Source organism: Meleagris gallopavo, chromosome 1, assembly GCF_905368555.1.
Source record: "Meleagris gallopavo chromosome 1, MGAL_WU_HG_1.1, whole genome shotgun sequence".
Classification (NCBI taxonomy): domain Eukaryota; kingdom Metazoa; phylum Chordata; class Aves; order Galliformes; family Phasianidae; genus Meleagris; species Meleagris gallopavo.
Window position 1 is genome coordinate 116,309,909 of NC_139404.1, and position 27,902 is coordinate 116,337,810.

At 41.4% G+C, this 27,902-nt stretch overlaps 2 protein-coding genes across 14 annotated transcripts; one reads left to right on the top strand and one right to left on the bottom strand.

The window, feature by feature from the left end:
* Positions 1-577: 577 nt before the first annotated feature.
* On the bottom strand, positions 578-3,461 carry SAT1 (spermidine/spermine N1-acetyltransferase 1). Its single transcript, XM_003203033.5, has 6 exons — positions 3,170-3,461; positions 2,963-3,014; positions 2,796-2,879; positions 1,556-1,657; positions 1,403-1,443; positions 578-1,071 (listed from the first exon to the last, which is right to left on the bottom strand). The coding sequence occupies exons 1-6, from the start codon at positions 3,233-3,235 to the stop codon at positions 901-903; spliced, it is 516 nt and encodes a 171-aa protein (XP_003203081.1). The 5' UTR covers positions 3,236-3,461; the 3' UTR covers positions 578-900.
* Positions 3,462-6,373: 2,912 nt separating this feature from the next.
* Positions 6,374-27,887, top strand: ACOT9 (acyl-CoA thioesterase 9). Of its 13 annotated transcripts, XM_085210753.1 has the most exons (18): positions 6,374-6,392; positions 6,482-6,603; positions 8,946-9,037; positions 10,421-10,460; positions 11,750-11,814; positions 13,222-13,267; positions 16,536-16,706; positions 16,802-16,839; positions 18,047-18,130; positions 18,724-18,827; positions 19,460-19,533; positions 21,399-21,466; positions 22,250-22,361; positions 23,435-23,525; positions 24,054-24,139; positions 24,969-25,056; positions 25,239-25,389; positions 25,629-27,887. In XM_085210753.1, the coding sequence occupies exons 3-18, from the start codon at positions 8,956-8,958 to the stop codon at positions 25,685-25,687; spliced, it is 1,359 nt and encodes a 452-aa protein (XP_085066879.1). In that variant the 5' UTR covers positions 6,374-6,392; positions 6,482-6,603; positions 8,946-8,955; the 3' UTR covers positions 25,688-27,887. The 13 variants fall into 13 exon arrangements, with proteins under 13 accessions (XP_085066879.1, XP_085066881.1, XP_085066885.1 ...); XM_085210755.1 differs by lacking the exons at positions 10,421-10,460; positions 11,750-11,814 and adding an exon at positions 10,251-10,277 and having other exon boundaries at positions 6,377-6,392; XM_085210749.1 differs by lacking the exons at positions 6,374-6,392; positions 6,482-6,603 and adding an exon at positions 7,448-7,606.
* The last annotated feature ends 15 nt before the right edge of the window (positions 27,888-27,902 follow it).

Here is a 27,902-nt window from a genome sequence, read left to right on the forward strand (position 1 = left end):
ATGCTCTTACTGCCCAGTGCTCTAGAATGAGGAGACATCTTCCAAAGAATGCAATTTATACAATAACCAAAGTCAGTGTAAAACTTCATTTCCTTTAACCCATTGCACTTTACAAGATAGGTTAAATCTCCTTCCTTAGACATGAAAGCAGCACTGGTCAAAAGAGGCTTTTCATTGTGGGCATCCTATGGAGCGAAAGGACAAATATAAAAATCTCATGCATCCACTTTCACTGGCCTTTTGGAAGGAAGCCAGACACTGTATTGCAAAGCAAAGTTGATACATTCATTTTCAAACTGAACAGATTAAAGAGTTGATGAGCAGTACAGCTTCATGCATTCCCTACAAAGTATATTCAAGCACACCCAACATTCATTAGAATATTTCCCACAGTGGAAAACATAGAGATGTCCAGCCATTGCAGAACCTCAGCCCCTGGTCCTGCAAGCAAGAGTACCTTCTCTCCCTTCTGGGAACAGCAGTAAGCAGTGCTTCACTTGTGAAGGTATGTTTGGGTGACACAAGTCATGTTATCCAAATGAAGGCTACACATGAGAATTAAGTCAGACCACTGCCATAGAGTGAAAACTATTTATTTTTATAAAAGGAAATAAAACAAACCCTACCAGTGTGTACATTGTACACATTTGAATGACACTTACAAGAATGAAGTTTCCATATACAAAGATTACAAGCCCACACTGGTAAAGGATGGATACAAGCACATATTCAACTTGAGATGCCTCCACTCCAGCTCACAGTACCAATTACTCTATGACCACAGTTGCATAGTATTAGCATCCACACTATTTTATTCCACTACAAACACAGAAAGCAAGGAGTTTATTCAGAGAGCACGTATATTCATTTGAAGAGTTTAGCTGCTGGAATCTTCTCTCACTACTCTTCTGATGCCATCTTCAAGAGATACTCTTTGTCGATTTTGAAGAGCCTCCAGCCCTCTTCAGTGGACAGATCAGAGGCACCCCTTCTCTTGTAGAACCTGATGGAGGGCTCATTCCACTCTGCAACTAGGAAGTGCATACTGCTGCAGCGGCACTTGACAGCAACCTGCAGAAGAAGTGCAACAACATTTCAAGTACCAGCCACAGGTCAGTGGGTCTTAACTGGCCTTACACTAAGCAGCAGCCAGCTGCATATCACTACGAGTCATGAAGTTCATTTTATCTCTCAGTTCAGCACTTGTCACTGTTTAACTGCCTCTAGACAGCATTTAAGGCTGTCTGGTGCTCTATCATCTCTCTTACTAACTCAGATATGCTAATCCTATGTAGTGCTCAAGGAGAAACTTGATTGCTGCTAACAGAAAAGCAAGACCAGCAAGACTACTGCTCTGTCGTGTCCTCAGTGCTCTTTGTTTAGACTTATCACTCAGGCATACCTGACTCAAATTCTTCAGAATTTCTGATCCAATGCCAAGTCCTAAGGAAAAAAAAAAAAGCAACAAAAAATACAGTTGAGAAAAAACAGTAAGAAAATTTGAATTTTAAAGTAGCCCTATAGGAAGCAACTCATCTAAGTCCGTAGTACTTACCTCTATACTCAGCCATTACATAGAAATCTTCAAGATACAACAGCTTTCCAATCCATGGATCGTAAGTGAAGTAATACATAGCAAAGCCCACGATGCTGTGCCCTGAAACAAAGCATTCAGCTTTAGCTGGTCTGAAACTGCTAATCAGAGTTAAGTCTTACATGCATGTTTAAATATACAGATTGTGACATGCAACCATTTGCTATAAGGTTAGAATAAGAATTAAGCACAACTGAAAACATAAGTATAAACTTGCATCAACCTAACAGAAGACTGCCCTCTTCACACCCTGAAATGCTCAAGAGCAATGTTATAGTAAGCAGTGAACAAAGGCTTTTTTTCTACAAATACATACCCTACTGATTTATCAGTATTTCCTTTCTGGAATACATAGCATTCTGGAATACAGAACAGTTCAAAACCTATGTAACAGCCCCAACTCTGCCTTCTTGACAACCCCAACAATCTATGAAACTCTACAGAACGTTTATCTTCCAATGTATCTCTCAGTAAGTACTGTGAGAGGTGTGCTCACAGACAACTGTTTCAGCAGCATTTCTGATACCTCAACTTACGTGCACACTGATAGTATTGCACTGTTTTGTCTTCGGCACCAGCAAGTCAAGCTAAATAAAGCTGCAGCTTCAAGCACAACTGCATTGCTCAACAGGAAAGAGAAACCAACTCTTCCAGCAGTAGCATACTCAAATCTAAGCCTTAAAAAATCATAACATCTACCATAATACTCTGCACATACTCTAAAGGAAGCGTGCATAAACTTCTGATCTACTGTGTCTTTGGTAAAGGTTTGGGAATAGCACTTGTCCCTGTAGACCTTACCTCATATTATGATCATCTACTTTATTGTGTAACGGATCTTTTAGTTACCTCCCCGCCCATCCATGTACACAGAAGGGCCATGTACATGGCGAAGCTAGAGACTGTAACCTGAAGATTGGGGACAAATTAAAGAAAACATGTGATTCAACAGGATTACATAAGGTTAAGTTAGGGTCAAACAAGAAAAGCCATTTAATTACTTGGCATTAAGTACATTGTTACACCTGATCATCCAACATCTCCAAGGTTAGCAACTACTTCAGAACAGCATCACTCTATGTTACGGCATTTAAGCTTAGCCTGTTCCTCCTACCCAGCTCCTCGCTGGAACCTAACGTCAGATAGGTCACAATAAGCACAAGGCATCTCTTGCGTAAAAACGAGCGGCACAAAACCTCACCTTCAGACGACCACTGTTCTTTTGGCACTTCCGCAACGAGACAGTGGTAGAAAGGGTGCTCGCCGAAGCCATCCTCAAGCAGCTCTACGAAAGCAAAACAAACGGACAGCTCAGCCGCGGGCGCTGGCACCGAGCCGCAGCAGGGCGGGCGGCCGCCGCCTGCCTACCTTTCTCGGTTAGCACCACTTGATCCTCCATGTCCTCGTACTTGGCTAGTTCCTGGAAGAGCACAACAAGTCAGCCGCCTCCCCCGGGCCGCTCTCCCCCCCCCGCAGCCTTGCGCAACGCCCTGTTTGCGCTCTCAGCCGTGGCCTGCCCCGGGACCGGCCGCCTCCCCAGCCCCCCCGTCGCTCCCATCCCCCCCGCGCCCGCACCTTGATCAGTCGCAGCAGGTCGGAGCAGTCCTCGGGACGCGCGGCGCGGATACTGAACGAAGCCATTTTCGACGGCGTTTCCCCCTGCGGCCCCCTCGGCTGACGAGTCCCCGGTGCGTGAACAGGAGGAGCAACTGCTTCTTCATTCGTGTCCCGGGCGCGGCGGCCACCTGCGGTCAGTCAGGCTGCGAGCATGTCCCGGCGGCGCTCAACAGGCAGACGGCTTTCCCCCAGCTACGGCGACGGCTCGAACCCCAAATATGCCTGCGCCGGCGCCTCCGCCTCCATTTATAGACGACCGCGTTCCGCCTCTCCCCGCACGAGAGCCAATGGGAGCGCCCGCAGCACTCGCCCCCAGCCAATGGCAGCGCCCCTCCCCGGAATCTTGCCTCGCCCTGCCAGCAACAGCTGCTGCGGATGTCTCGTGACTCCCCGCCCCCACCGCGCCCCCTGGCGGAGGCGGGCGGCGCAGCAGGACAGGCCTCTCCCTTCTCTCAGCGGCCCGGGGGTCTCGTGTGCAGGGGGCTTTGTCACTTGTTTGTCACTTGTATGAAATAAAAGCCTCCGTAGTGCATATAACCATCTCCACTCCAGAGAGGTGGTTGAGTCACCATCTCTGGATGTGTTTAAGAACCGTTTGGATGTGGTGCTCGGGGACATGATTTAGCAGAGGGTTGTTAGGGTAGTATGGTTAGGTTGTGGCTGGACTCGATGATCTTTAAGGTCCTTTCCAGCCTGAGCGATTCTGTGATTCTGTGATGCCGAACTCTATGTGGAGGGCTATGGTCCCCTTCCTCCTCAGGACAAGAGTACACATACACAGCCCTTTGGTCATTGCAGGCACACAGACCTTCCTGCATGTGCTCCCTGGCAGAGGGAGCAAAACCAGACCTCTTGGAGAACGAAAATGCCCAATTCTGAGGTACCCTCCTGGCCAAAGCTGTCACCATGCCTGTGATGAGGGCTCGCACAGTGCCCAGCCAAGCTGTTTTTCCCTGACTGGATCAGGGCCATAAGCCTGATTTGTTGGAGAAATTCTGTCTTAATAGAGCTCTTCAAGGCTTTGGAGTATGAAATGTAACCTACAGATAATTTAGATGTCCATTGGATCCTAGCCTAAATGACATGCATGGCTGTAGGCCAACCAGATAGGCCACTTGGATGAGAAGTAGAGAATTACTTGGAATACACATGGTTTTATTTTCACCTTTTTCTATAAACCTTGCAACTGTCACATCCACTCCTAGATACTGTAAATGAGCGTTTTCTCCTCTCCTCTCCTCTCCTCTCCTCTCCTCTCCTCTCCTCTCCTCTCCTCTCCTCTCCTCTCCTCTCCTCTCCTCTCCTCTCCTCTCCTCTCCTCTCCTCTCCTCTCCTCTCCTCTCCTCTCCTCTCCTCTCCTCTCCTCTCCTCTCCTCTCCTCTCCTCTCTACATTTAGCTTTATCTGGTTTAACTGGTTTCAAGAGTAATTTGGGGTATGTGAAGACATTAAGTCATGCAGAATTACAGTTCTTAAAACACAGATCTCAGAACATTTTCACAACACTCACACCCTGTTTTTCAGTGCACACAATGACTTAAGAAGTTTGTCTTCATTTAGACATAGGTACCAGTATGGAACATGATACTGCAAAAGAACTGTATGGAAAAATGTATTCTGGTGGTCAAGCTCAGTCAAGAAAATCATCTGGCACATGCTTAGAGTCCTGGGACACTCTAGTATCTTAATTTCACCCTACATTCAGTTTGCCCTTTATTAGAGCAAATATGGAGACATCCAAAAAGCAGAAGCATATCCAAAACAGGAAGTGGCAGTCACAAAATCACAGAATCACAGAACTGTAGGGGCTAGAAGGGACCTCTAGAGGTCATCGAGTCCAACACCCTGCTGAGGCAGGTTCCCTATAGCAGATTGCGCAGGAAAGTGTCCAGATGGGTCTTGAATGTCTCCAGAGAAGGAAGCTCCACAGGCTCTCTGAGCAGCCTGTCTCAGGGCTCTGTCACCCTCACAGTGAAGATTTTCCTTGTGTTTGTACAAAACTTTTTGCATTCCAGTTTCTGCCCATTGCCCCTTGTTCTATTGCTGCTCAACACCAAAAAGAATTTGCCCCATCAACTTGACTCTCACATGAGATCCCTTCTCCGCCTTCTCCACCTTGAACAGTTCCAGGTTTCTCAGCCTTTCAGTCAATGGCCAGTAGAAGACAAGATTTGTTCAGGAGGAGCTATGGATCTGAAAATCCTGCAAATCTGGTAGGGAGACAACCAAAATGAGCTACCAAAATCAGGTCCAGCCTAACTACAATGGATTTCATGAATAGACGTCTTTTCAACTCCTAGACATAATCTCTCTGGGATCAGAAATGGGGAATACTGCCTGTGAAAAACAGTACATGAATTGTCTCAACTATTTTTTATTTCACAATGAGGAAGTAATACTATCTTACTGTTGTGTAAGAGCAGAAAGTGCCTGGTTTCTTTCATTTTCAAGCCAGAAGAGTCGTGATTTTAGAAGTTTCAGATTAAAAAAAAAAAAATCAAAAACAAACAAACAAACAAACCCACATTTTCCAACCAGAACGTTTTTGAGTCTTGCTCTAAATAGCTTAGAAATATGCTGACATTGTGTTAACCCAGTTCATTGGAGTTAGATTTCAAACTCAGAAGGCACAACAGTAAAATACTGTAAGAACACCAAGCCTCAAAAATAGTTTTATGCACCAACAGCAAATACAGAAAAAAATCAACCCAACAACCCTCCTGCCCCCCATAAAAAAAACCCCACTCATGATTAAGATATTGAGATCTCAGAGCTTATGATGCAATTCTTTATTTATATGTTAACATCGGTATTTTTTTCAGTGTAATAGCAAGCATATTTAACAAAGAGGTTCTAAAAGAACTCAGTTTTGTGAGTAAGTCTGGCTGCTGAGCTTTGTACTTTTGAAGTAGCTTCTAACACTTGTCTCAGGTCCATTTGCCTTTAAGAAAGTTTAATGTCTTAGAATCACAGAATGAGTCACCAAGTGTTTTGAGCTGGAAGGGACCCTAAAGATCATCTAGTTCCATCCTCCCCTGCTGTGGCAGGGACACATTCCACTAGTTTCGTTTCTCGGTGTTGCTGATGTCACACCTGACGTAGCAGAAATCGATACTTAAACTCCAGATGATTTCCTGAGGGCTCGGTCAGCCTATTTATTTGCACTTCTGATGGGAACGAGTGTAAGTGTCCTGATATTAATTAGTATTAATACAAGTATATGAGGTGCCATGTATCTTTCTAACGCATGTTTTCCCCATGTCCTCCACAGAGACAGAAGCCCAGTCTGGTCTTAGCCCACATGAAACAGTCATGCTGGTTCCCCAGGATCCTTTAATGGTGATGTGATTCAGAGAATTGGGAAGCTCAGCTCGACACTTGCACTGATAACAGGTTTTTAATTTGCATCTAATTGCCTGAATTTTCTCCTCTGTTGAAGGCTGGAGGGAAAGGCTCAAAGTAGGCACCAGCTTTCTTTCCTTACTTTGCACTAATCAAACTCTTTAGGTTTTGATTTTTTCAATTGCTGGAAGTTTCCTCAAGTTACTATATTAGTGCCTCTCTTAGGCCTTGTTGTTTATAATAAATAAATAAGGATAAGAAAAGCTTAGCCACATTAAAATGCAATAAGTTAATTTTTTACTTTTTAATTACAGTATTGTTTACAAGTACTTCAGTCCAATTATATCTCTTTGTCAAATCTCCAGAGCAAAATACAGACAATGCATATTCAGATAATACTCAGTGTTGATCCGTTATTTTTCCTGACTAGTGTTAGGACAGCATTCAGGGTTCTCTTAGCATTTCACTTGGCTATTTGTTATTGTTGTTGTTGTTGCTAATACCTAGAATTGATATTTGTAAGTTCACAGTTGCTTTCAGATTTTTTTTTTTTTTTTCAAGCAACTTACAGTTTATCAACACTGGCAAAAGCATCCATTTATATCAGAGTGGTAAGGAAATATTGTGGTAGTACTGCTCAGAATGTGGGGTAAATGCAGAATTAACAGGTCCATGCAATTAAACTACATGGAATATCCATACTGGAAATACAAGGAGCATTACTCTGCGTTATTGCTTTTGAAGACGTATCACAGAATCATAGAACGGTTTGTGTTGGAGGGAGCTCGAAGCCCACCCAGCCCCAGCCGTGAGCAGGGCTGCCCCCTAGCAGCTCAGGCTGCCCAGGGCTCCATCCATCCAGCCTGGCCCTGAGCGCCCGCCACCTCCCTGCCTGGGGGCGGGAGCACCCCGGCGGAAGGGCCCCGCAAGAGCGCTGCCGCGCCGTCCAGCCGCGCCTCTATGGTGCTGGAGGACCGCGTGCCTGGGGCAGGCGTGGCGCCGCGGCGGTGCCTAGCCGCGGTGGGGACGTGGGGAGCACCATGCTGGCCGCGCGGTAAGGCTGCCCCGCGGGCAGGGCAGGGCAGGGCAGGACGGGACGGGGGGGCCATACCTCCCCCCTGTTACCGTGCGGTCCGCCGGCCGGGGGGAACGGGCTGTGGCGGAGCGGGATACGTCCCGTGGCTCCTAACGGCAGGGCTGGGCGCGGTCGCCGGCTGCGGTTGTAGTGGGGAACAAGGGAGCGGGCGGCGGGCTCTGAGGTGAAAGGCAACAGGTCGGCTGCTGGCCGGGCTGTGGGAGGGGAGCTTAGCCCCGAAGCTGGGTCCTTACGGAGGGCTGTACCGTCACTACCGCTCTGATCGCTGTGTATGGGAGTCTGCGGAGCTTTTTGCTCCCCAGCCCCGGCTTAAGGCACTGGCAGGCCCCGTGCCTTGCCAGGAGGACACTGTTCTATCCGGGGTTTTATTCCTTTATCCCTATGCTGTGTTGTCACCGTTCTGCTTGCTGTGCTGCCTGGTTGAGCGCTCGGTGAATTGCAGGGTGCGTTACATTCTGTGAAAGGTCTCGTGGTTGTCCCTTTCTGCTGAGCAGCTAAGGGATAATCCTGCTCTTTGGGCTTGTTCAGTGTTGCACCTATACCGAACCATGAGCAGGAACAGCAGGGTTAGCTGAGTGGCGCTGAGTTGGAGGCTCTGTGATAGGCACCTCAGGGTACTCCACCTTACACTTTTTTGCATTCCAGCCCCATGCAGGCAAAGCGTATGTTTAGGGTCATGGCTGATTTTCCAGATGCGCACAGACCCTGTCTGTGTCAGGATGCCTGTGGTGTAAAAGCTAGTGTTTAGTCTGAGCTGGTTGTCCTAGGGTATCGGAGAATCATACAGTCGTGGAATGGTTTAGGTTGGAAGGGACGCTAAAGCCACCCATCCCCAACGCCTGCCATGGGCAGGGCTGCCTGCCATCAGCTCAGGCTGCCCAGGGCCCCATCCAACCTGGTTTGGAGCTCCTCCAGGGATGGGACACCACAGCTTTTATGGGCAGCTGTGCCAGTGCCTCACCACCCTCTCAGGGAAAAATTTCCCCCTGACATCTAATTTAAATCTGTCGTTTATTTAAAAATCGTTTCCTCTTGTCCTATCTACCCACATAAAAACATAATGATTTCCCTCCCGCCTCTTAACAGTCACAGTAAATATTCACCTCAGTGAATCATTCATCCTTCCTGTTTGCAGACAGCAGCAGCAAGCTTGAATTGCTGTACAGATTGCATCTGGTTCTAAAAATCAGACTAAAGGCAAGACATGGTGGTTCTGAAGTAATTGGTGCCATTCCAAAGTAAATCTTATATTATTCTCACAGCCTTAAAACTAATCACACTGAATTCCTCCACTTAGGTTGTACACCATGCGGAAACTTCCTTCTCTTCTGGCTAGAACACTGGTGTCTGGGACCAATGGCTCACCATTGCTTCCAGACATGGCTGAAGGTAAAGTAATTGCCTGTACTTTGAAAGATTTATAAATGTTTCTCAGCAGCTTATTTTGTTTGTATGGTTTGTGTACATTGTGAATGGGCATGACCTTGACTCTTACGTTATAAATGTTTAGAAAGTGTCAGAAAATTACTGCGTGTTTTTGGAGATACGTGGCAACAAGCATGCATAGGTCACTGAAGTTACAGATGTCTGAATCTTTAGTCTCGGAACAGCAAGCAATTCTATTTGGAGGAACAAGTCTAGATAGAAGTCAATGCAATAAAACAAGGTGCCAAGGGGCCTGAGTAGAATGGCCAAAAGACAGAGGAACTGAGTGGCAACAATGAGTTGTGCAGAACTTTTAAGTTGTCAGTACAGCTAGTTTTATAAAGTTAGAGAAACCTATTAATCTGATTAGTGTGATTGCCTTGCGAAAGCGCACTGGAAGCTCAATAGAGCTTTGTGTGGAAAGATTGTTTTAACACTCTACTACTAATAAACCACACTGTTGCTGTTTCAGAAGCATTAAAAATGTTTCCTTGCATTCTTATCCCATGTACTGAGAAACAGGAAGAAGGAAGAGCACTGAAAATAGATACAAACTATTTATTTGTGGACCTCTGCCTACTTCTGATACTTTTTCCCCCTTCACTCTAAACAGAAACCCCAGATTATCCAATTAAAGGGATGAGGGTTTTCAATTGTTAGATAGCTTTTCTTCAATATTTCTTAGAGACAGTAATTTGAGAGGTTGAAGGAGAGAAGCAAGGATACAGGACATCGCATAATTGCAAATATTGCCCTGCTCTTTTATTTGGATGTTTTGTGATTATATCACCTAGGAGGCCTGTAAAAGTAGCAAAGCTACCCTGACCTTGCCTCCATATTGGGTCTAAGGAATACTAATATTTTTTGGACTATAATGACAGTAAATATTTCCAGGTTCTGATCTAAAACTGTAGCATTTAAAGAACATTATGCAAGCTTCTGTTGATAAGTGAACTAGTTTCCTTGAATTTGGTAACTCAGTTGAAATAACAAAGGTATCAGCTGTAAATCTTTGGCCACGTGCGAGGACAAATTGCTTACAGTTGCTTACTAAACTTCAGGCCTATCTTATTAAATGGAGTTTAAGCAGGTAAAATAAATAAGTAAAGCCCTTAATGGATGTAATTTCCATTGTTTCTTTTAATTGTTAATCTAACCTGTGTTTTCCACTCCACAGGACACTTACCCATTCATGTGAATAATGGTGTGTTGTGGTAACCTGTATATATTTTAATATTTGCTAAAATGCTAAACTTCCTTAGCTACTGTTTTGCCTTACTTCAGCATTCCTGAAAAATGAAAACCTCTTCTGTTGACTTGCTTAAACCCCCCTTTGCCTTCTTTAAGGTCTGTTGGTTGTTGACATGTGGCTTGTTGATCATGACAAGTGAGTGGCTCTGGTCATCTTTGTGACCAGACTGTTGTACTAGACCTGTGTTTGTTTCTGATAGCATGCTGGATAACACATTTTTAACTGCCTTGTGGGGTACAAAATCTCTTACGTAGCAGCTCCTGCAGTACTTAGCTTCGTGTTAGGTGTTTGAGTGAAGAAGGCTGTCGGTCATACAGACGCAGTGGATATCTTCATCCTTCCCAGAAGGCCAGACCAAGCCCTGCACCAGATCTGGTGGTAAAATGTGTCCTGGTAATGTGACTCAACCTAGGGAGGCATCTGCATGAGGGAGTGGGGATGGCAGAGGTGGATGCAGCGAGCTTGTCCAGCAGCCCTCATGTACTTTGTTACTGTACTGCACAGCTTAAACAAACTCAGGCCCTGTTGCTTTGGCTTTAATGATCTACTGGCCACAGTTGAGAAATTAGTGTGAAATACACAAAGTGATAATAAGGGATATAATCCATTTGTTGTAATTGTTGCATGTGTCTGAGATATTTGCCAATTTAAAAAAAAAAAAGTGTATGAATTTGTATGCTTAATTACTTAATTCTTTGTTATAGAATAAGTGACATCTAGAAAAGCAATGTAGTTTTCCCAGGGAAAAAAAAAGAGAGAAAATATATACTTATGAGTCTGTAAAATGGACTAGATTTAGATTGGCAACCTCTTAGAAACACTTTCACAATAAATCCTCTTACTGTTCAAACAATAATGGTTTCAGCTTGGCAAATGTATGCCTAAAATTGAAATCAGAAGTATTAGATGAGACTAACAGTGTATATACATGTTTGCAGGTTTGGATCCACGATATTTCAGAGCTTTTTACCTCTCTAAAGCTGACAAGGAAGATGAACCTAGTTTAAACCAAGACAGAGAAAGTGCTGTTTATTCCCTTTCCATCCCTGCACAGCCCACACGTTATTGGAAATAGGAGGTTTTGTCTTCTAGAAGCTAAAACAGTGTTTCTGCTAACATTGTATTAATTAGTGCATGTAATGGCAACTTCACAGGTGGGGTGTGAGTAACAGGAAAGTAGTACTTATTATGTAAGCAAGCCTGCTGCTTCTTGAGAAAAAGAAGTCAGAAATTTCTGTCTCTTCTAAAAAAAGAAAAAAAAATCCACTCTTCAATTTCCAATCATTTTTTTTTTAATTGACAATTTGTTGTTGGAATTAGTAGTAGAACTCATTTCAAAACATGTTTAGCTTGGTTTCCCAAATAAATGAGGCCTAAGTAATCTGTTTTTTTTTGTCTGTCTTCTTGTCCCCTTCTTCTTCCAGAACTCTTTGTTGCTTGGTGCCAGCAAAAGTAGATGAGCACAAATCTCGAACTGTGTGTCCAGAAGGTTTGTGGAAATTGCCTTTTGAATCAGGGATGATGAGGGTCCTAGAGCTAGTGTTGCAGGTTGGCCAGTGACCTGATGGCAGTCGGCAAGTGCCTGGCCTCTTTATGTATGGCAGCTGGTTGTCAGCCTGGCAGAGCTCTGGGCTGACCACAGCTTGTGCTGATGCTTGACTGGAGGGTGAGCAAAACAGATCTAGGGGGTGTCCAGAGGGGAGCTGAGCGTGCTGCAGGTAAGGAACGAATGGAGGGCTCTGTGATTTAAATCTGTAGGGAATCAGGCTTTGCTCCAGAGTTTGGTGGTCAGCTAGCTGATCTGTGTGAATACTCACAGAAGTGTAAGGATTGGAAGGAACTTCTGGAGATCATCTAGTCCAACCCCCAGGCATTCAATTTGTAGTGTGCAAGGACTGGTGGTGTCTCATAAAAATAATCAGCTCATGAGTCATTAGCAGCCTGCTTTCTGTTTCCTTGGGAATGTCTTTTTTTTCTTTTTTTGGTAGCCCCTCCCTGATGTGTCAGCAACTATTTTGTCATAGCATTTAAACCCTCTTCTGTAAGCATCTGTGCTATCCAAGTCTTAGATTTCTTTTTTTTTTCCCCCTGAATTTGGGAATTTTTGCTACTTGTTTTAGATGTTTCCAAGTAGCACACATTCACCTGCCTAACAGTGGTGGAGAATTGTCATAGATGTGATGAGACCCTAGCTCACTTAATAGTCCTACCTAATGAAAGAGTAACTCTCTAAGTGGGTTATTCTTGAAATTTAGGAAAGTCTTAGGCAGAGCTAATATTAACATAGATAGTGTAGACAATGTGGTAAGCAATTTTACAGAGCTCTCTTCAGTGTTCTTTACGACTGCTAGAAACTTAAGCTATAGAGTCCTCCTGCCAATGTGCTGGCATTGCCTGCCCTTCATGGGTAGATCTAGCTAAAAATGATCTTTTTTCATTCTCTGTCTCCCAGCTGCACTATTCTTTTATGGTTCTTTTATGACTTTCTGATCTGTGTTATCTTTGATTTCTGTTTGTGATTAGGCTAAAATATCTTCACATCAGAATTCAGTGATCTGGTCTTGATCTGCTCTTTCTTTCATTCAGCTGTTAATCAGCACTGCAGGCATTCGATTGCATTAACAGACACCCAAAATGCATTCTTTGTTGGCTGTACAAAATAAGCTACAGAATCATGTTACTCAACCCATTATTGTGATACACCTACTAACAGCATCGGTGGATTTGGCCAAAGTCTCTTTTTTTCAGGCTACTACTTGCATGAATTTGCTTAATTTTCTTATTCTGGGATGAGGATTGTGCTTTTTAGCACCAAGCCACCTCACATTCATTACGTGCAGAACCAAGCTTGGTTTGCTTTGATTTTATTTTTTTGTTTTGTTTTGTTTTGTTTCAGTGAGAAGCAGATTGAGGGATATAGTGGGAGCATCTACCAACTGGAGGTACAGTGTATATTAAACATATTTTACTTTATTTCTTAAACCCTGAGGGAGCACCAAGTTGTGGTACTAGAAATCAACAGTAATCGCTAGGTGATGGGAAGAAAGCAAGACTGAAAGTAAAAAGCAATGCAAACAAAGTTTCAAATTGTTACTTTGTGAATCACAAACTTCTTGGATTTCTCTGGCAGATCTTCTGCATCGAGGGAACAAAATACATGAGCTTGACGCTTACAGGATTCTCCTGTTAACTTGGAATCTGATGGAAGTTTAAAAGCTTTAGAGCTATACTAGAAATATTATGTTGCAATTTTCTCTTATCTCTTGATGGATTATCCCCATAGTGGATTTATGCTGTACTGGATCTGTAGGCAACTGAGTTGGTTCTGCTTGAAGCAGTCCATGCCATGAATGGCCTGGCTGCATCCCTGCAGCCATAAGAGTGTACCCCTCGGGCCTGTGCTCTCCATTTGGGAGTATCTCGGGCATTTCCTCTCTCTGCTGTAACTTAACTGTAGATTAATTAACATTTGATTTGTGTCATCTTAAGTTTTGCCTTTATCCAGGCTACCTGCCTCCCCCTCTACTATCTTGGATAAGCCAGAGTTTACTATAATCCCGTAGCTCTGAAGAGTTCTGAATAAATCAGTGTAGCAATCAGGGGAAATTTTGTTGCTGATTGGTTAGTTCAATGTTTATTTTCTTGATCACTGATTTTCTTATGACTGTATTTGCTGAGCTCATTTCACACTTAGTGCACTGATAAGGAAATGTGGAGAGGCTTGCCTTGGTGGAATAACTGATATATCCTGGCTCTAACTAGGTTTATCTGAACAGTATTATAGGCACACTGATGAAAATACCTGAATCTGTGAAGCCAGTTTTTAGTTAGTAGGACTGATAAACCAAGCATGGTGGGGCTTGAAATTTGTGGTAGGTCACCTGATAATGGGTTGAGAAGTTGATAGAAGTCTTTCCCTCAGCCCAGAATGGCTAAGGAGGAAATGTGCTATCTGAAGTACTGTCTGAGGGTCTGAGGCCTTACAAGGCTCTGGACAAATCTAATTCTCTAATTTCCCCCCACTGACACCCAGTCTGAAAGGAGAGCTGGCTGAAGCCAGGATCACCACAGCAGTGTTTTTCTTATTTAGGCACATTTCTTGTGCTGTCTAAAATACAATATAAGTGGTTTGCAGGGCATTGTACACTTCAACTGTCGTGCAGAAGTAAGGTCATGGAGCCCATAATTGGGAGTGCTGGAGGATGACTTAGGCTTACTGTGTGGAAAGGTTTGTATGTAAGAAGGCCTGTAAAATTGGTCTGGAATACAGGCTAATGCCAGATTAATGGGATGACTGCATGAACTGTAATGAGGTCTAATGTAAAATTGGTAGCCATTTCAGAAACAAATAATGTCATTTTGCAGAATGTTTCAGGCAGTTATTAGCTAATACTTAAATTGAATATTATTGCTGTATGACTGATACTGCAGTATGCAGAAGTATTATCAGTTGAAAAATATTATTGCCTTGAGCTCAATATTTCTGTATAATGAAGAGTACATTCTGAAGCTGAAGTCAAGACGAGTTCTGCTGCTGACTCAAAGGCACTGGTGAAAACAGAATGTATTTGAAATTTTGTTGTTTTTCGTGTGCTTGTAGGCAAATTTTTGATTGCTTCTGATTAATTTATCTTAAACCTTTCACTGAAAGGCCTTGAATACAATTCTTTTTTTTTTTTTTTTTTTTTTTTTTAAAGCAAATGTAAAGGTGCATCATCTTGGACACTGCACCTTTTCTTGGTCAACTGGTATATTCCATTTCTACACAGTGACGTATCTTAGAAAATAGTATATTTAGAGTGGGTTGTTATCTTCTCTCTGTTTCTGAAGTCTGTGGTAGTCATGTTGCCCAAATGAGGTAAAACATATCATTTTTTTAAACACTAAAAAAAAAAAAAGACATTTTTTTACTAAACTTCTACTGGTTTTGATTATGGAGTATTTCTGCTTTCTTCCTCTCCTCAAACGTAAAAACCCAAGTCAAAAAAGTCATTATCTCACGGTATGACTAGTACTCAAAATTAGTCCAAAGCCAAAACGTAAGACAAACTTTCTTTTCGGTGAAAAGGTTCTTCCTTTTTTTTTTTTTTTTAATTGGCTTTGTTAAACAAAATGGCACTCAAACCACAGCAATGCAGCATGTACTGCTGAATGAATGGCACATATCCACTACAATTTACAATTGAGTTTGGTTAGTGTTTTATGCCTTCTCATGCACTGTGAAATGTTAATAGTTGTGCATGCATATCTTGCTTTACACCTGAAATATCATGTGCTTAACCCTTAGTTTTCTAATGCTTTACTGTTGATTCAAAGGATGTTGTGAACTACTTGCTTCATTCAGTTAGGCTGCACTATTAAGGTGAGGATGTTTTGGATGAACAGGTAAGAGAATATGATGGGCAAGGTTGTTGCATCACAGATGGTTGTGCAAGGAACCAGCCTGGAAGATTGGAAGGAAACGACAGTAAGTTGGCTGCACTGCCTTGTGAGACCTGCAGCTCCTCTAGACATGATTGGGCTGAAAAAGTAACTGAATTATTACTCCCTTTTCTGTATTATTTCTTTTCACAACTTTCCGGTTTAGCTGTAAGATAACTGAATAGAAAAAGAAAGGGAAATACCTAGATTAATTCTCGATTTTTTTGTGTGCTAGTTAAGTGTATGCTGCATGAATTGATGCTGAGAGGGAAGAAATCATCTGTAGATGACAGCAGTTCTTAGCAGATTAGTTCTCTTAGTTCTCAGTACTAACAAGTACATCTGTTTTACTTCTTGGGTGAGATTCTAACTTGACAGTCCTCTAAAACTGACGGGGTAGGAAGAGCTGTAGTACAGTAGCTATGGAAGACACGAATAGGCACAAAACATTACAGGTTCAATTGTATGTAAACTATGTTCTTTTTTTAATTGAGTTTTTCTCAAGGAGAATCGATTTTGTAGCACTCAGAATTGGATGTGTTTTGTTCATCTCTTTATTGTAAAGTATGCACTTGCCCTAATAGACAAGGCTACTTAATCCTTTCCTTCAGTAGTCTTGCTTTGTAAATCGATTTATGTGCCTTTATCTTTCTTTTCAAGACACACTTGTTTTGCCTTAGAATGTTAAGTTATTTCTCATTTTTCTTTTGGTTACGTGAGATCTGTTAGCTGGGGTTTCAGCTGTCAAGTGTACTGTTAGAATCCAGAGAGTGCATCTTTTCTTGCCAGGGATCATGTGCAAGCAATGCAAGAAAGAAAAGCTCTTCATACTTTATTGGCAAAACGGCAGGAAGATCTCCCTCCTAGAAGAATGAAAGATAGCTACTTGGAAGTTCTTCTGCCTCTAGGAAGTCAACCTGAAATACGAGAGAAGTATCTGAATGTGCACAACAGTGTAAGGTAACAAAGCAAGTATATTACACCTACAATAAAGTGTTAACTTAGATGTAGTATGGATTCATTTATTTAATTATAAAAAAAAATGTATCTTACAGGTTTGGAAGAATACTTGAAGATCTTGACAGTTTAGGAGGTGCGTATATGAGCCTGTGAAAAGAATATGGTAATAATGCAAAGAGAGTAAGTTTGAGTACTGCTCGTTATGATGTCCACAGAGAGAGGATCACATCAATATGACGACCCTCTCTAGGGAGAAGAAAAAAAGATAGCAATGCTGAAAGAGATGGAAATCCCAGAATCATAGGGTTTGTAAGGGATCTCTGGTGATCACCCAGCCCAACCCCCTGCTAAAGCAGGTTCCCTAAGCACATGAAGGCATAGGGGCATTGGACCATCTGCAGAGAGGGAGACTCCACCACCTCTCTGGGCAGCTTATCCTGATCAATTTATAATATTTTGTCTTTGGCCATGGGATCCTGATTCCCATTCAGACTCTTATTAACTGAATTGATGCCATGACTGGTAGGCATAAAAGTTCTTAGAATTAGGGAATTTTAGGGAAAGAAAACCTTGCATTTCCTGGAAATCTCCTGGAAAGAGATCTTTTATCTCATTAAGTACAGAGAGATAATTTTGAAAACTGTACCGAATGAAAATCACTTGAATACCAAGAAAAATATCTTTGCAACATTGTCACTCTCAGTCTGTTTGCTTGCATATACTCTTCTGAGCAAAGCTAATTGAGTTAAATAGTCATTTGGTAGCAGGTATTACAGTGTGGTAAATACCTCCAACTATGACTTTATGCCTGTGAAGCATAGCTTATCTAATCTGCACCTCTTTAAAAGAATCAGTATTTGAAAACAAGTCCTCTGATAGTATGTAACCCTCAACAACCTGCATGAAGTCAACGTGGGCAGTGAGAAGGTTATGAAGGATCTGTGGCAGGCAGTTGCAGGGATAAGGGAACAGATGAGTGGGAATGGAAGGAGTAGAGTAATAAGTTAATTTAAATTTCTCTTTATGGTAAGTAAATATGCATACAACTGACACAGCTGCTAAATTACTGCTTTTTTTTTTTTTTTTTTAATAGCAATCGTGAATTATGTACATGAAAATGTGGATGTTGTGCACTCCTATAATTCGATTTGTGCTTTGTAGGTGCCTCTTATACTTCACAAAGATGGTTTTGATATCTTTTGCTAAAGTTCTTGTTTAAAAAAACAAAAACAAAAACAAAAAAACCCCAAAACAAAACAAAACAACAACAACAACAAAAAAACAAAACAAAAAAAACCCCAAGAAAACTAAGATCTGACTCCATTTTGGTCTCTTCACAGTTCTTATTTGCTACACTCACACCAAGCAGGAAATGCAGCCGAGATCTCCCTTATCCATAGTTACAGCCCTGGTAGATAAAATCAGTAAGTGGCAATTTGATCAGTGGAAATGTTTTCATCTGTTTATCTTACTTGCTCAGCAGCTATTGTGTTGCCATGGTTGTTACTGAGGATACTTTCTTCCCTTTCTTCCTGTTGAATTCAATTCATACTGGTTTGGCTTTGAATTCTGGTATGCTCAGGGTTTTCTTGAAGGGAGGAGCAGAAGAGGATGCTTTTCAGAATTTCATATTTCCCTTCCTTTAAAAACACAACTTTAATGTCTCCTGCGCTTCTGTGTTTGGTTATGTGTATTAGCATGTGCGTTTCTTAGCTTTGTTATTAAACGGTGCTTGTTCTGGTGGAGCTGGGCTTCACTCCTGTCACATTCTGCTGAACCCCTCTGTGGGTCGGCCGTCCGTCTGACAGATGCATGCCTGCTGCCTCTTCTGGTTTTAGTAAAAACAGGTAAAGCAGAAACTGCAGTGTTGTCCTTTGCAGCTCCTATCTTTTCTGACTTTTCTTCACGTGTGTTGCTGCTTACGCAACACAGAAACACACATCCTAGAAAAAAACAGTCTTTCTAATATCAGATATGAGTGTGTTGTCTCCAGCAATGTCCAATGTTTGTCTTGTAGATTTGTGCAAGAAAGTCATATATCCGGACTGTGACATCAAATTTACGGGCAATGTTTCTTGGGTTGGGAAGACCTCAATGGAAGTGAAGATGCACATGTTGCAGGTTAGTTCCTGTGCCTCTGCTATGACAGCCATGAGTTGCTGCAGAGTGAGTTCTGGGTGATTACATTAGCAGTCTAAGTTACACTTTCTAGAATGACCAAGATGATTTCCATTGGTCTAGGTGCGGCAAGGTGCTCTTCAGTACTTCAATTTTTCTTAAGCAGCATTTTGTAGCTAACTTTGAGAACGGTGTACTCATAGAGAGAAAATGGGTGGCTCTAATGTAGAAGATAATGTTACACACTGCATCCTGATGCTGAGAGTGGTGCCAGTTTGGCATTGATAACAAATTGTTGTTTTGGCATTTCTCAGAATAAAAGTCAGTGCCTATGTTGATTTTATTTTATTTTATTTATTATATTATAATTATATATAAAATATATATAAAATATTTTTCCCTAGATGCAAATAGTAGAAAATTAGCATCCCTCTGCTTAGTGTTTTTGTTGCAGAATTTCTGAAGCTGGACTTCTGTGTTCTTCTCTGCTTAGCTTTTTGTGAGAGGTTTTAGATGACAAACTAGTGCAAGTTAAGTGCAATTGCATAGGTGATGTCAACTGAGTAGCTGGTAGCTTGCTAAAAACCTTTTGTAAGTTGAGAGTTTAAGATATAATTGTTTCCTGTCTCTCTCAGCTGCACGATGGTGATTACAGCCCTGTGTTAGATGCAACCTTTGTCATGGTGGCCAGGGATCCAGAAAACAAACGGTAATTTGTAGGACAAGGAAACAGTCTTAACAAACTGCTGTTGTGGTGAAAGTGTGAAAGGTGGCAGCTGTGTATGTGTGAAGCTGTGCAGAGTGGGCTACAAATGAATTGTATGGTTGATATATTCTCTTGGCAAATGCTACTTTGCTAGGGCAAGCTTCAGAGCATTGAATTCAGGAGTCAGATGACACTAGGAATTGCTGCTAGCCATGTGGTCTGTCCCTTCTTTGTGTCAGATTTTCCTCTGAATGACTATCCTCACAAAAACAGAAACCCACATGTGTTACAGAGTAATAGTTAGAATGAATTGCTTTCTTGCCTAAAAAAAATGAAAGATTGAGTCTCAGTGGTTCAGAGTCACAGAGTGGCTGAGGCTGACAAGGCCCTCTGGGTCCAAATGACCCAACCTGTGCCCCAGCAGGGACACCCACAGCAGGGTGCCAGGCCCACATCCAGGCAGCTTTTGAATATCTCCTGGGAGGAGACTCCACAGCCTCTGGGCAGCCTGTGCCAGTGCTCCATCAGCTGCACAGCACAGAATTGCTGCCTGGTGTTCAGCAGGAACCTCCTGTGCTCCTGTTTATGCCTCTGGTCCTCGCACTGGGCACCTGCTTTAGAAATGGGTTGAGGACAACTAAGGAGAAATGTGCATGGGCTTATGCAGGTAGCTTAAGTCTTCGTACAGACTTCAGTGGATGTTCTTCAAGCCAGCTGGCCACAAGCCAACTGTGTTCAGAAAGTATTCAGTGTGAGATAAAAGCCCTTCAAAGAGGTACAGAATATGCTAGGTTGGGTATAGTGCCACAGAAGTGTGGCTGTGTGGCTTTTGGACCATGACAAACTTGCATCTCAGCATCTTGGGGCTTTGGCAAGAGAACTAATGGAGAGGGATCCTGAGCTGGAAAGAGAGAGAATGAGCTGTGCAATAGAGCAGGAGCTGGTGTGTCCCAACAGTCCAACATTACAACAAACCAGGGGAAAAGAGCAGGCAGTTCCAAGTGAGAAGTCTCATACAGGCTTTTTGTTACCAAAAGATAAAGATTGAGGGTGGAGATAAACTACTTGGCAGATTTGCATGGTTCTGTGTGTATGTATGTGTATGTATATGAGTGTTTGTGTGTCTAAACATATATTATTCTGAGCATCTGAGCATATATTCATATATATATGTTTAAAATATAAAAAAAATAATGTGGAAATTACAGGGATGAATGGGTCTTGAAAATAAGCTTTTGCCTTGCCTTGTGAAAAGGAATAATTAAGCTTTTTACAACTATGTTAGAGTACGTTTATTTGTGCAGTTAAACAGACATAGGAATTAGGACTCAAGGCAGCCTCACATCATCTTTTTTGATAAGCAGTGCACATGTAAACAGCTTTTGGCTGTTGATAAGGCTGTCATGGGAATGTGTAGATTATAAGAAATTTTGGTAGCTACAGCACTGTGTTGTTTCTATTCCAAAAGGAATATTACCGTTAAAGTTTTGTGCACCTGTTTTAGACTGTGCTAGATCACAACTTCTTCAGAAAACTGTTGAGAAACTCAGCAAATAGTTTAATGATCTTCCATGTAATCTGTGGGTACAGTTTTAACTCCTTAAGAAGCATCGCTGCATCAGTAATTTTTTCTTAATTATGCTTGATTGAGGTTGACTCACTTCACTGCCTCTTCAGGATTGAGGTGAATGTGATATTTTGTGGGCAGCTGCCACATTATGAAATAAGAGTTTGTTTATGTGATATAATCTGAAGTACATCTTTTAATCTTATAGCATGTTTGTAAACACAAATGGAGCACTTAAAATTTCTTTATGGGACAAACTCTTTTATAGTCTGTAACTTACCAAATAAGCCTCTGTCCACAGGCCAGCCTTTGTTAATCCACTTGTTCCTGAGAGCCCTGAGGAAGAAGAAATCTTCAAGCAAGGAGAATGTATGTTGTATTTCTTACCAGAATGCAAATTTGCCTCAGGTCCAATTTAGTAGCTGGAAGGAAGTAAACTGCAGAAGTTCTGCTTCTTACAAATGGTCCTAATTTGTTTGAAACCATTTTTTTGGTCATATTTTGTCAATATTGCTGAGAGTTTCAAAGACTACTGTCTCATTTTTGGAAGCTCTTTAGCTAAACTGATGGACAAGGATGCTCCTGTTGTACTCTGCACCCCACGTTTCTATTTCCAGGCTGTTACCTTGATGTCAGCACTGAAAGGAACGTGGCCTTTGTGTTTGGTTGATTGTCCCCACGGTGGGTCTGCTGGAGCACATCACAGCTCCTTTCCTGTCTTGGTGCCCGTGAACCTTTAGGAAAGACATTCAGAAAATGGAGGGGAGAAGTAGTGTAGCTGAATCTTCATTTTTTTTTTTTATCACAAATTTGCATTTGTGTACCATTGACAAAACCTGAAGAAGGTTTTTTTTTTTCTGTAGTGTTCCTTGCTTGATATGTCTTTCTGTTCTTCAGGGGGAGTACTTAAATTCCCTCTAAGAGGAGCAGATAGTATTCAAGAGGTCTTTCTTTTTTTCTTAGTTGCAGTCAGTTCTAAAAGCCAAATTTCTGTTTTGAGTCTAGTAATGTGAACCTCTAGCTTTTAATTTAATGGTGGGGAAAAAAAAAGAGGGAAGTCAATTGATTACAGATTAAAATCTTCAGAGCCAAATCAAGTGTTTGTTTTCTTTTTCCTTTGAATTCTAATACACCGATGTATTTTCTGCTTAGTGAACAAGTTGAAGAGGATTGATTTCAGCACTGCTTCCTTACTGAAAATGGCTCCCACTGCAGAAGAAAGAAACGTCATTCATGACATATTTCTTAATACACTGGACACAAAGTAAGGAAGGAGGGTGGAGGAGAAAGGAAGTCTTGAGAAAGAAAAGTAATCCATGTTTTGAGTGGGCTGTTTGTGGGTAGTCTGGCATGAAGTCATACATTTTGCTTTCCCATTTCACCATTTAAACTCTGGGGCATTTTACTTGGAAATGCAGACACAAACTTTTATATCCAGTCTACGCTTCTTGAAAGAGTCCTTCATCATCCAGGGGTGTTAGCTGTGCCAAGCTGATGGAAGTGTTAGCACAAAGAACTTTTGAGCAAGCTGTTATGAATAATCTCAAGGAAAGAGGTTAATTATGTTTATCCAAAGAAGGGAATTGGATGGTTTTACAGCTGTGTGACTTGCATAATGCAGGAGCTTTCTACATTTGACAGAAAAACCTCTTTCAGGGTGCGAATTGACCATATTTCAATCAGGTAACCTCGTGATGCATTTAAGGTATAATATCTGCCAACATTTTTGGAGTGAGATTTCTGTGAAATTGCCCAGTGCACGTGGTTGTAGAAAAATGTGCAGTAACACCAGTGCACTGTTGTATTTGTGGATAATTTCTTTAACTTACTAGCATTATACAATTGTTACTTTTAAAGCTGTTTACCACAGTGAGACATACCTTCCGTTAAAATGAACAGCTGTGCCTCGTACACATTTGAACGGCTCCAACTCTCTACATGCTTGATATTGAATTTCTCTTATGTGAAGCTTATGTGCTTTTAATTCATGGTGTGACTTAATGAGCAATGTAGAGCTTTTGTGGAGAAGTGTATGCTTTGTGAATATCTTTTCTTTCGTGTACCTTTCTCTTCTTGAGATTGATATTTCACATGGGCTTGGACATGAGCAGACATTTCCGCAAGATGAGAACTGAGGGCTTTATGATGCCATAACAAATCAACAATATCGTTTTAGATAAGGCTTCAGGGTCAGTTGGAGCTGCTTTCAGTGACAGCATTTCTGGATGGTTGTAGTTTTTTTTTTTGGGGTGTGTGTGTGTGCATTTGCTTCTTGTGCATTTCTGACTTTCTGCATTCTGTTAATGGAGGTTATAAAGTGTATTGTCTCATCCATAGGACAGTAAGTTTTCGGAGTCGTATATTGCCACCCAATTCAGTGTGGATGGAAGATGCAAAGCTAAAGGGCCTACAGATTTGCCATCCTCAGGTATTTTGAAAAATGTGAATAAACTACAAAAATAGTTACCTACTGAATTATGATTCATCTTTTAAGACTACTCAATCCATTATTTTGTTCAGGTTCAGCAGTCCTTGCAGTGTATTTAGATTTTAGTTTCTTTTGCCATTTTTCTACTAATAGAAAAGAAAATCCGTAATTTAGAATAGAATAGAAAATATCTATATGGATTCCCACTGCAAAATAGAAGATTTTTCATTGTCTTTTTTTTCCTACCAGACTGCTCATTTTGTCTAAAGAAAATCATTTGCAAATTTCTTAAGTTGGACTTTCAGTTGATGACAGTCTTGAGGTTTTTTGTCTTATGTTATCAGTCAGATGAGTAAAGTTGCCTAGGACATTTGGACTTCTGTGTATATATTTCAGTAGTGCTCTTCATGCATTCAGAAACTCAGAGTTGAATTGAGATGCAGTCTTCAACACAGCACTTTGAGAAAAACAGATGCGATATAGCAGTTTGGGTTTGTTTGTTTGTTTTTGTTTTTTTTCTGTGTGCAGGAGCGGAACATCTTCAACAGGATCTTTGGAGGCTTCCTAATGAGAAAGGCATTTGAACTGGGATGGGCAACTGCTTGCAGCTATGGGTGAGTTGCAGACTTGCAGTAAGATCATCGAATGGCTTAGGTTGGAAGGGATCTTAAAACCCACTCATTTCAAACCTCCTGCCGTGGGCCGGGCTGCCCCCCACCAGCTCAGGCTGCCCAGGGCCCCATCCAACCTGGTCTTGAGTGCCTCCAGGGATGAAATCCAGAACATTATGCACATTAGTTTGATTGGGAAACCATGCTAACCAACCTATTGACATGAATAGAAGAGACTTTCATGTCTTACAGGATGTTCCACCATTTGTGTGCAGCACTGTTTTTCTTAGAGTGCCTGTTGTGTTTGCTAAGAGATTTGCATCTTGTTCCTTGGAGCTTGGTTTTTAAACATGTGAAGATAGAAAATGCATCTTTTTTCTGTTTTGTTTTATCTTGCTAAGCTACTGGGATGGACTTTTGAAATTTTCTTTCTGAATGTTTAAATAAACGTTCTGTTAAATAAGTACTGCATCTGCACACGAGGAATAGTTTCTGAACAATTTCCAGTAGCAAGTTGTGCTTAGAAAGTGTGAATGATGTCATAATCCAAGACAGATGGTATGAAGATTGTCTAGCAAGTATAAGTCGTAAGATACAACAATAATGCAGTATTATATCCTTAAAGGATGTGTATTTTTATGTGTGCAAGAGCTTTTGTCCACTTACTTTTGTCTTGGGTGATAGCATAATTCTTTAACACGTCCTATGGTCAGCATTTAAATAAAAACCTTGTTTTCTAGTGGCCATTTATGAAAATGCTGTCAAAGAAATAGTTTTGATTTCTGCAAGCATACAGCTGTTAAAGAGAAAAATTTCCCTTTTTCTTGCTCAGGTGTTCCAGACCTTTTATTGTCTCTGTTGATGATATCATGTTTCAGAGGCCAGTTGAGGTTGGATCCTTATTACTGCTTTCTGGACAGGTAGGAGCTGATTTCTCTTCGAAGAGTGGAAAAACTTATGCCTCTTGTTAGCACTGTTAGTCACTGATAACAAACAGCACATTACAAGAGAGTATGATTTTTCTCTAGTAAAATCAAGTCTGCTACAGTTTTTCGGTGTCAATGCTATACTATGAACTGTAACTCCTGTCTGAACTGTTTAGGTCTGCTACACAGAAAAAAACTACATCCAGGTTCGAGTCCACAGTGAGGTTTATGATGCAGATACCAGAGAGCACCACACAACCAACATCTTCCATTTCACATTTATGTCAGAGAACGAGGTCCCACGTATTGTCCCCAAAACTTACGGAGGCAAGTATCCAAATAATGCTTTGTGGCGATAACTGTGGAAAAGACTTTCTGTTGTAACACTGATCATCTTACTAGATGAACAATTGGCATTTGAATAACATATCAATTTCTTGACAAAGAATGCTTATTTTATGCTTTTATGACAACATGGATTGCCTCTTAAGCTTGTCTTCCTATGTAGTTGCCCAATATCAATACTAAGTTTCTCATGTCATTCTCTTTTCTTCACCTTGTTTCAGAGTCCATGTTATACTTAGATGGGAAGCGACACTTTGCTGCAATCATGAAAGAAATCTGAGAGGCACTGAGTGCTGTGTCAGCTGAGTAAGCAGCATAATGGCTTAGAAGGAACTGTCTGTGAGCCATTTCTGGAGACATGTGCTTGCAGTACCAAAAGCAAGGAAAGCAACTCCCTGCTCCTTTTCAGTGCTATTTATATATTTGCGCAGAAATGGATTTTGTTTTATTCTCTGCTCTTAGGATTTGTTACAATCTACTTTGGCATATCAGTTCTGTTAGGAAACAAGACTGAAAAACTTTAGATAGATGGCTTCTCTTGTCTGCTTTGAAAGATCTCATTACCCCCCTTTGCTATCGTACCCCCCTTGTCCCCATCTGCCTTCTTTCCCTCAGTAGCTCCCGTTTGTGTTTCTCTGAGAGGGGTTGGAAGTTCTTTCAGAAAAATATCTGCCATCAGTAGATACACACAGCTGAAGCCATTTGACTTGTATTTGCATGTAAATTAGGTTTAAGGTATTGTTTTTGAGGAAGGACAGGGGTGTCTGGGCAGCAGCAGAAGCTCAGAAGTTCTAAGTGTGTGCACGGTGTCCAAGCAGGTGTTTTCAATCAGTTGGGATTTTACAAGACTGTTGCAGCTTCTGGTTTGGATGGTTTCCTGTCCTCATGGGAAGAGTTCTTCTATGATGAGGTGGCTGGAAGGTCTGTTCTGATATTCTAGTTTTATACAGCTGGTCCCGTCAGCCTCTTTGAAAAACTTTTTTTTTCGTTTGCTGTAACTGCATGCTAGTTCTCGAATGAACAATTTCTTACTGCCTGCACAGTTCTGATTGGTGAGATTGGGTAAGGCTGGGAAATGGTATTGTAGAGCAGAATGTTTTGGATTTTTGGAGGTAGAGAATTTCTTTAAAGGTCTTTTCCACTTGCACTTACTTGTTGGCTATCGATCTCGTGCTGGTGTTTAGCCTTAGATGGAATTTGCCATCCAATTTAGGCTGTATTCCCCCCCCTCAAAAATGGGAATGAGTGTGTTTGATTGATGTAAGAATGATAGGTCCAGAGGATCTGTGCTGAGCAGATGGGAGAAAGTGATGTGACAACGCAGATGGGTGATACAAGTTGACAAACTAAATCAGTGGGTTGTGATTTTTATTTTAGAGTAAGAAAGATTTAAAGATCCATGTTTAGGAGCGGAGCTTTCCTTGATCCTAGAAGGATAGTGTGAAGTTAATGGCTCTTAAAGCTGATTGCTTTTTCTGTAATGAGACCATTACAATAACGATGTTACACATCTGCTTTTTCTTTCTAAGAATTTCTTGCCTGTATTTATAGGCTAGGCAGCTTTCCATTGGCGGAACCAGGGCTATTGTCTGATCCGAATGGGATTAATGCACTGCAGAGATAGCAAGCTCCTGATTCCTGGCTCCTTACATTTCTCTCTTTGGTTGCTGATTCATATATCAGTTATTTTCTTAAACGGTTAATGCCACTGTGGGTATGTATTGTATTTTCTGTTTTCCTTATTTCTAAAACTCTTTGGAAACTGAATATACTTGACTGACCACACAAGTAGAGAACTGAAATTCTAGCCCAGCTTCTTTCTTCCACACTGCCTATGTCACTGCTGGGTATTCAGAAATAAGCAGGAATGCAGGAAATGGAGAGAGAGGTTTCAGAACCAGGTGTTATTGCTTCTGACTATCTGCAAGCTTTTATCACTGACCCAGTGGTCCTACATTGGGGGGCACCAAATTGTTCCTCTGCCCTTTCTGTTTTATTTAAATATGAAGTTATCATCATTTCTAAATTCAACTTCTGGGAGGGGGGTGGGAGAGAAGAAAAGGAGATGGCAGAATCTGAAGCAAAGCATGACATCGCACCTCTGGGCATAGGAAAGAAAAGGAATCCATGAATGAAGATACTTAAAAGGATGGGTGTGTAATAGTTCATGACAACTTTACCATTTACTGCAATCATAGTAGTTATAAAGATGTATTTACAGCTATGCAGAACTTGTGTGTTTATATATACATATGTAAAACATGTAAAATGCATCTTTTACTATATAGAAATATAATTTGTTCTCACATGTTTTTAGTCTGCGACAGTAACTCCACACTATCACCCTCTTTGAAAATAGGTAAATGAATCTTGGTTCAAGGAACATTATTTATGCATGTCTCTGTGTACTTGTGCATATGAGATGAAAATTATTTGTTTTTAGATCTTGCATTGAGAATAAAAACAATTTACCGTAGTAATTAATGCTAAGTTTG

Excerpts from the sequence above, each read along its gene's own strand:
- ACOT9 (XM_085210747.1), top strand. The coding sequence starts at position 7,513 with ATGGTGCTGGAGGACCGCGTGCCTGGGGCAGGCGTGGCGCCGCGGCGG. Across the intron at positions 13,268-16,535 it reads GGAGCATCTACCAACTGGAG|GGATCATGTGCAAGCAATGC; the intron begins GTACAGTGTATA and ends TTTTCTTGCCAG. Across the intron at positions 16,707-16,801 it reads AATGTGCACAACAGTGTAAG|GTTTGGAAGAATACTTGAAG; the intron begins GTAACAAAGCAA and ends TGTATCTTACAG.
- SAT1 (XM_003203033.5), bottom strand. The coding sequence starts at position 3,235 with ATGGCTTCGTTCAGTATCCGCGCCGCGCGTCCCGAGGACTGCTCCGAC. Across the intron at positions 3,015-3,169 it reads ACCTGCTGCGACTGATCAAG|GAACTAGCCAAGTACGAGGA; the intron begins GTGCGGGCGCGG and ends GTGCTCTTCCAG. Across the intron at positions 1,444-1,555 it reads TGTAATGGCTGAGTATAGAG|GACTTGGCATTGGATCAGAA; the intron begins GTAAGTACTACG and ends TTTTTTCCTTAG.